Consider the following 8,688-nt stretch of genomic DNA (forward strand, 5'->3'; position numbering starts at 1 on the left):
TCATCTCATCTCTATTTGATGAGGTTATGTATGTTGAAGTGGGGCATACGACATCCCAGGCCATGTGGCAAGCTATTGAAGTTGCATTTGGATCCTCCTTTGAGACACGTTCTTTGAGTTTCATTAGTTAGCCGCAGTTTTTGCACCAAGGGATTCCACAATTAGTGAGTATCTTGGCAAAATCAATGTTTTGATTAAACTACTTGCTGAAGCTGGCCTGCTAATTGATTTGGATGAACAAAATCTCTATTTATTTAAGAGTCTCCGCCCTGAGTATCGCACAGTGGTATCCTCATTGATCACCAAGGAACCTGTGAAAATTGATCAACTCAATGACTATCTCACTACACGTTAGTTCATCTATGTGGATGATGTCTCATTGGCTGTTCCCCAGCCCCACCATTAGCACTTGCTGCACAGAGAGGACCAACTACTACCTCTCAACAAGAACGCATTACTAATCAATCTCGTTGTCGTGGTCGTGGAAATAGAGGAAGTCGGGGTCGTCGACGTGGCCTGACTATGTTTTAAAGTGTCAAATCTGCAACAACCTTGGTCATACTGCCCTACAATATTATCGAAGATATTCAGGAACACTCGTTCCTCAATCAAATGTGACTTATGTTGATGATCTAGTCACCGCCCCCATTCTCTCAGAATTGGTTCCCTGACATTGGTGCTAGACACCATGCCACTCTAGATTCCTCTTTATTACAACAAGCGGAAGAGTATATGGACAACGACATTTTTCGAGTTGGTAATGGTACATGTTTGAATATTTCTGGTAACATCAATTGCATTGGAGTATAATAATACCTAGGTAATTAGCCACCTGGACGAAATAAATAAATAAATAAAGGTAGTTAAGTGTGCGGAACAAGTTCTTACCATGAAGCCAAAAGTTATACCTATTAATAAATACACAACTTTATTTCCTTATACTTGTATATATAGTAAGTTTTTATGATATCAATTGTCAAGATCAAACACTTACTACTATGTTAAAGTTATAAGTAGTAGTAAATGCACAATTTTATTTTCTTATGCTTGCTTAGTAACCAGCGTCACATTTCGATGATAGGTAGCTAGACTTATACTACAAGATGACACCCAACATTAGGTCGTCATATTAATATATATATATATATATACACTCCGTATCTTCCTAATGAGATCCCGTTGGGCTATATATAATGAGGCAAAAGACCATAAATAGTCCAATTGAAAGTCGGAAATAAAAATTGATAAATGTCAATAGTCAATGGATCCTTCCAAATGAAAGGATCTCTATACTACTCGATAAATAAATGGCAAATTATGTTGTGGACCCAGGTCCACCTTGCAAGGTGGACCTGGGTCCAAAACTACGTCGTTTTTGTCGTCTTTTTTTTTTTTTTTTTTTTTTTTAAATTTTAGTAAACATATTGCTGAATATAAAGTTGTCCAAAAATGTGTGAATGTAGAGGTTTCAAAGTGTGAATGTAGAGTATAGAAATCGTGAATGTAGATTTATGATTGTGTGAATGTAGAGTTGCCCAGAAATGTGTGAATGTGGAGGTTCCAAATTGTGAATATGGAGTATTGAAATCGTGAATGTAGAGTTATGCATGTGTGAATCTGTAATAGAGTTAAGAAGTTCTAGCAACTTTTATCCCTGTAATGTGTGAATGTGGAGTTCTCAAGTTGTGAATGTGGAGTATAGGACCTGTGAATATAGAGTTTTGAATGTGTGAACGTGGAGTTTACAAATTGTGAATGTAGAGTATAGTTACTAAACATATAATCCTATAATGTGTGAATGTGAAGTTTACAAATTGTAAATGTAGAGTATAGTGTATATGAATATAGAGTATAGTGTACGTGAATGTAGACCCAGGTCCACCTTGCAAGGTGGACCTGGGTCCACGGCATAACAACCCTAAATAAATAAATAAATAAAAGTAGACAATATTCACTCAATTTAAAATTTTAGTTAAAATAAAACACATCCTTTAATTATATTTGTGCTAATGAACGTATGAATAATGAGTTCTATAAGAAGATAGGTACAACAATACTCGAAAATGTAGACTTCCTACAAAAATAATGTCCGAATAACACACTACATAGTACATACTATGTTACTAAAACAAATATGCATTGGGCTTAATTAATTAGTACTATAATTAGTAAGGTTGTTTTCTAATCCATTGATCACCGTCAATGAAGTCCATGCTGGTGAAGTACTTCACCATTTCTTGACTCAACCTTGCTTCCCATGGAACTCTCTTTGAGGTGTCAGACCCAGGTCCATAGCACTCCACCTCAGCAAATGTTAGCTGGTGCCTGAATAATAGTAATGATTAAGAAAAATAATAATGATGAAAATTCTTCAATATTGATTCAGATCAGAACAATGTCGAATACACAGTTAACAACGGATCGGATATTATTTGTTTAGTTAATGTTGTTTAATTCATATATAATCCAGGTTAGGATTGTATATCCTTAAAACACTTTATAAACATTTATTCTCTCAATTCTTTTAAGGAGGTTTCAATAAAATAAATAAATAAATAAAAAAGCGAAAACTTATAATAAAATTAATCCGTTTATGAATAATGTTATTTAATTAATACTACATATGGAAACATGGATGAACTGAGTAGTCGTGGTTTAAGTAAAAAGAATGTGGTTCTTTAAGTAAGGTATGAGGTTGAGAAAGTATGTTTGAAGAGATACTACAATGTAATAGAGTTAGTTGTATTCTTAAAAAAAAGGTAAGGTATGAGGTTTGAATGAATTAGCAAGGCGTTTGGTTAGAATGAGAGAATTATGGAAGAAATTAAAGGAATTGTAATTCTGTGGAAAAAGAATAGGGTGGAGTTTAAATTACATTATTTGATAGGAAAAAATAGAATGATTGAGAATTGAAAGTGAAGAAGTAAATAAAGACTAAAATATTCTTGTATAATAATAATAATATAATAATCATAAAAAGGATAAAATGGTTATTTATTATTGAATTACAATTCCACAAGGGTCACACTGGTGTGAAACCGTCTCATGAATCCTTATTCGTAAGACGGGTAGGGTCGGGTCGAAACAACATGCAAATGTCACACTTAAATGTGCAAATGTCATACTTATATGCTCAAATAGTCAAATATAATACTAATTAGGAATACAATTTTTCTTACTTATAAGAGAAAAAGCAATACATTTTTCATAATAAGTAATGTTGACAAGTTCCCCTTACTTACAAGGGAAAATATAATACTTTTGAAGAAAAATCTAATACTTTTAAATCGAAATGTAAAAGTATTGTATTTTCTCTTAAAAGTATTACATTTACCCTTATAAGTAACAAATATTTTATTCATGATTAGTATTATATTTGAGCATATAAGTATGACATTTGTATGTATAAGTATTATATTTGCATCTTGACCCGACCCGACTCGTCTCACGGTGAGACGGTCTCACACAAGTTTTTGTCATTCCACAAAGTGTGAAATTGCAATTCCTAGAGGGACCCTAAGAATTGCAATTCAATGGTTGGAGGGAATTGTGACTCCGTGGAATTGTAATTCCATCTAACTAAACCATGAAACTGCAATTCCATAAAATTTGGTAAGAATGGTATTACAATTCTATCCTACCAGACACCCCATAGATCAACAAGTGTTTGAAGAATTCTTTTAAATAAAATTTGAAGAAGAGATTAACATACTAAAAAATGAAAATACAAAATACTCCGAATATGTTAATATATAGGTGAAGTGTCTTACTCGTAATCTTTGTTGGACCAAGAATCCCAACCTTGAGGAACAACGATGTTGGAGAGGGAGGAATTATAAAAAATGGTCCTTGCATAGCTCCTCCATGCCCTTCCCAACAGTGCCCTGCCATTTCCAACCACTTCGCTATTCTTGAATACAAATGCATTGCTGTCTTGTGCTCTTGACCTTCCTTGTGCTGTTATGTACCCTATTGTGCCTTCTCCTATTGATCCAGCATTCACCACTATTCTACACTCCTACAATAAATAACAATAAAAGAAATTAATTATAATTATTTCCCAAAATTAAAGGCCAAAGAAATATTTTTAATTTATATTCTTGAAGTACAATTTTAGTTTTGTTGGTGTTAAGAGTTAAGACTTCATAACACAATTTCATTTGAATATAAGGTGTAAAGATTGTAAGTAATTAATTAAGTGGAAATAAAACAAAATGAAAAATATAATTTTCTCAAAGTAATTTGTTGATAGCTATAGCTTTCTTAACCACACACATTTGTCTCATTATGTCAAGTAAGAATTGTATTCTAAGACCACGAGCAGTACAACTCTTCCTAGGAACCAGCAAAATCATGTCATTAATTAAGAACAGGCTTTAATATTTCATTTCCTACTTGTGAAGATCAAAATGTACTGTTTCCTAGGAAAAGTCAATTAATTTATTTCATAGGCCGTTTGGCCTAACAAAGTTTAAATAAAATGTATGCAGATATTTAATGGCCTGCAATCTTGTGAAAATACAGCTGTTCAATTCAGGTTTGATTAAATAATGGACAGTACAGTGGTCCACAGAATAAAAATAGAAGTAACAGGAATATAATAGGATTATAGAATGAATTATATATATATATATAATAAGAATGTTTGTCCACAAAAAATTCTCTTGTCTTCCCATATGATCATCACATCTTGACCTGACACGATAGTGGAGAGGTAAATTATGATGACTTTTTTTTTTTTATTGGCCTATCAGGTGGAAGGACAAGTATGTATGGTGTCCACCAAATTGTTATACCGTGGAGCAGAGTCTATTTGTATTGTGGACCTTGGTCTAAAACGAGTATATAATCGATTCTGAATGATACATAATTAATTAAATGTCATTTTGGACTAGGGTCCACAATATAATGTAGACCCTGGTCTATGGTATTATTTGTCAAGCCCACCACATTGTGTGTAACTCCAGTACTCCACACTGCGGTTGTTATGGCTCGACCATGTGTTATTGTCTATAATGTACTACTCGATCAAGAACCAACTGAGCTGCTAAAACAGATAATAGGAATTTATTCCAATGTTTGGTTGATTTATAAAATTACATTAAAAGAATTATATTTAAATGTTTGGTTGATTATATAATAGAACATGACATATAATCAAATAACAAAAATACCATTACTTGAAATAATAAATATATAATATTTTTAATATATAAAAATTTAAATTAATATAAAATAAAATTTATACGGAGCATAATTTTTATTTATTTATTTATATATAAAATTGAAATTAATCTAAAATGAATTTATACACATGGTCATTTTGATATTCAATACAATTAGCTATTTTTGATGATATAAGAATAGCGAATATCATGGATGACCTTCAAAATACTATACGCATTACAAAGGGAATTGTGGATTCCATGGTTCTAAAAATGAACCAAATGGTGTAATGGACCTTTTTTATGGAATGTCATTTCATTTCTTGTCTATTCCATAAACCAAACATCAAGTGTGATAATGCTGATACCTTAGCTTAAAATATGAATTTAATTGGTCATTTATTTATCATTGAATGAAAAATGACAACGAAACCCGACCCTATAATTTTTGCATACAACATCTAATGTTTTCATTAATATAAGACTAATTAATTTGAATTTGGCATAAATTAATTATAGTATATTTGCAGAGGATATATCTAAACAAATTTTATAGTATTCTATAGCCTAATATTAGTATCTCCTTATTAGAGTATGGTTGTATTTATCATTTTGTTTTTTTTTTTTTAGTACTACGGACTCTCGAACCCACCCTTTTTATGGGAGTGCAACCGGGTGTCACTAGACCATAAGATTTTGGCATTTATCATTTTGTTTAAAATTAATGAATTACTAGGAAAAGTATAACCTTTTTATTTTATTTTTATTCTCTATTGGAATGTCATGCTCAAATAATTCAAATAAATTACTTACAAGTTTTTATTCATTTTTCTTTGATTTATGGAAAGCAACTCTCGGGAGGTTTAAATTTAGAATTTTATAGTTATCAAATCAAATTGTCTGAAAACTCAGTTAGACACAAATTTTGTTTCTATTAAATAATATTGTAGTATGAATTATGGAATTATTAAAATATGTCTGACCAACTCAGTTAGACACAAATATTATTTCTATTAAATAATACTATCTGCGTCTCATTTTATATGTTTGGTTCGGTTAACGAATAACGAGACTTGACTGAAGTTAGTTTTAATCTAATTTTGTATAATATTAAGTTTAGTATTAATATACAAAATTTGTATATTTAGAAACTACACTAAAATTACTATTAAATACAAAAATTTAAATTTTAAAATAAGTAAAAAATACTCCGTACTAAAGAAAATAAACAAAGAAAAAAGAGTTAATTTATCACATGAATAATAAGTAGGACAAATAAGATATTATAGTATATATGAGCTATGGAATTATTAAAATATTCCCAGGAGAAGCGAAAGACTTTATGCATTAATTATGGATTAGATGATGGCGGTTGAAGTCAACAATTTCAAAATATAGTTTGCATTCCCCACAATTAAGTTAATAGATGTGGCTAAAAAAGAGGTCTATAAACGAAGAAAACAACAAAATGCTAGTTTGAATTTACCTCATAAATAGACTGACCGGCGCCAAAGATGAAGTCCACAGCCCCTTCAATGGTGCAATGCTTGAAATAATGTCTGCCCATAGCATCCAACAATGTGTCTTGTACGCCGGAGAAACCACACCGGTAAAACGCTGTTTTGTCGCCGGTAATCATAGCCGCCACCGCCTGTTTCATGGGAGCGCCGCCTGACTTCTTTGGAGGATAGTTATATGAATTCTGTTCAAAGAGGGTTACAGATATTTTTACTCACTAAAACTTAATAATACTCTGTATAATTTAAGGCCCACATTTGTCTGAAACCGTCTTACAGATCTTTTTTCGTGAGATAAGTCGAGCTGGATCAATATGAAAATGTAATGCTTATATTAAAAATATAATACTAATTAAGAATAAGTGTTTATTACTAATAAGAAAAACATAATACTTTGAGGACAAACGTAACACTTTTACATTTTGATGTAAAAGTACTTGGCAAATGTAATACTTTTAAATCAAAATGTAAAAATATTACATTTTTTTTTCAAAAATATTATATTTTTCCATATAAGTAGTAAACATTTTATTCTTGATTTAGTATTAGATTTTCTAATATAAGTTTTATATTTCATCTCGATTCGACCCGTCTCACACAAGTTAGATATGTTTACACTTATATATGTTAATAACATAATAATTCAATTTATAGTAAGAATGGAAGAGAGTAATAATTAACTGACACCAAATAAACAAAAAATAACACATTGATGGAAAAGCCAGATAAAATAATGGTAAATTATCAAAAATAGTTCATTGACTATAATAATTTTATTGTTAAAACTCAGCTATCAATTTCATCTAATAATGTCATCGACTATCAAATTTGTACATAATTTAATCATTCAAGTGTGTAGCTTTGTTCAAAATTTTACCTCTTATGATGAATTATATTGAAATATGTAAAAATTTGATAATTAAAAAAATTGTCGAACAAAATCAAAATTAATTGATGACCAAATTAAAGTAATGAAACGACTAAATTAAAGGCGTGGAGATTATTTTAATAATTTACTGTAGACTGAAAGATGATGAATACACAAATTGGAATTTTAATTTTACCACAAAATGAAGATTTTCAACTTTGATATTATCTGCATTGGATGAAAAAGTTGGACTTGCAAGGAGAGACTGGTTCTCATCCCAAACAACAATGGGGCGCTGCCTCTTTGTACCCTCTCCTTTGAGGTAAATGTATTGCTTGTCGCCAGGAATTGTTACCTTTTCTCTGTACGTACGTACGTGCATATTAAATTATTAAAGTTAGTTGGAAAGAAACTAATGAAATTAATTAAAAAACAAATAATAATGTATATATACTTGTAGACACCAGGCTTGATGGAAATGCGAATCCAACGGAGATTGTTGGATGGGATTGAATCAATGGCTGATTGGATGGTTTTGAAGTTGGTGGTCAACCCTGAGTGGTCAACATGGATGGTTGGAACAGACACAACTGCATCTTCATCATACTGCCATCTGCCATTAACCAAGCCGAAGAAGAAGAAGAAGAAAATGAGAAACAATGGCAAGTTGTTGAACATGATGGTATGGTAGGAGATTGTATTCTTGAAATTTTAGTTTTGCAGATCGATCAGAGTTGTTGTGAGAAGAGGCCGGGTAGTGAGAGTTTATGGATGGTGTACAAAAAGAAGTGTGGAGTTACTTTATAGTATGTAGCTAGCTATTAGCTAGTGTGAGTGCATGCCCATTTATTCCTGTGATTTTTGTACCTAAAACCTAACGTTTTGTGGGAATAACTAACATGCCAACAAAATGTTGTGTTGTAGATTCCATGCTGTTTTGTCTGCTTCCACCGTCACCGGAATAGTAGATTTTTTCTGCTCTCGTTTTTTGCCGTGATTGGCTCCGGTTGTCATTTTCCATTTTTTTTTTTTTTTTGTTTTTTTGTTTTTTCTTTTTTTTTTTGTATTTGTTTTTTTGGTAGTTTAAGCAATCAAAGCAAGTAATTGAGGAATAAACACATACAAATAGGCATCGCGA

General features: G+C 31.3%; 1 protein-coding gene across 1 annotated transcript; it reads right to left on the reverse strand.

Moving 5' to 3' along the window:
• Positions 1 to 2,024: 2,024 nt before the first annotated feature.
• LOC116021172 (probable pectinesterase 55) lies at positions 2,025 to 8,486 on the reverse strand. Its single transcript, XM_031261782.1, has 5 exons — positions 8,005 to 8,486; positions 7,747 to 7,912; positions 6,652 to 6,867; positions 3,771 to 4,018; positions 2,025 to 2,325 (listed from the first exon to the last, which is right to left on the reverse strand). The coding sequence occupies exons 1-5, from the start codon at positions 8,226 to 8,228 to the stop codon at positions 2,166 to 2,168; spliced, it is 1,014 nt and encodes a 337-aa protein (XP_031117642.1). The 5' UTR covers positions 8,229 to 8,486; the 3' UTR covers positions 2,025 to 2,165.
• Positions 8,487 to 8,688: the final 202 nt, after the last annotated feature.

Source organism: Ipomoea triloba, chromosome 5 (genome assembly GCF_003576645.1).
Source record: "Ipomoea triloba cultivar NCNSP0323 chromosome 5, ASM357664v1".
Classification (NCBI taxonomy): domain Eukaryota; kingdom Viridiplantae; phylum Streptophyta; class Magnoliopsida; order Solanales; family Convolvulaceae; genus Ipomoea; species Ipomoea triloba.

Coding starts and splice junctions, on each gene's coding strand:
- LOC116021172 (XM_031261782.1), bottom strand. CDS start 8,228: ATGTTCAACAACTTGCCATTGTTTCTCATTTTCTTCTTCTTCTTCTTC. Junction 7,913..8,004: donor ATCAAGCCTGGTGTCTACAA/GTATATATACAT, acceptor ACGTACGTACAG/AGAAAAGGTAACAATTCCTG. Junction 2,326..3,770: donor TGGTCCAACAAAGATTACGA/GTAAGACACTTC, acceptor ACTATTATTCAG/GCACCAGCTAACATTTGCTG.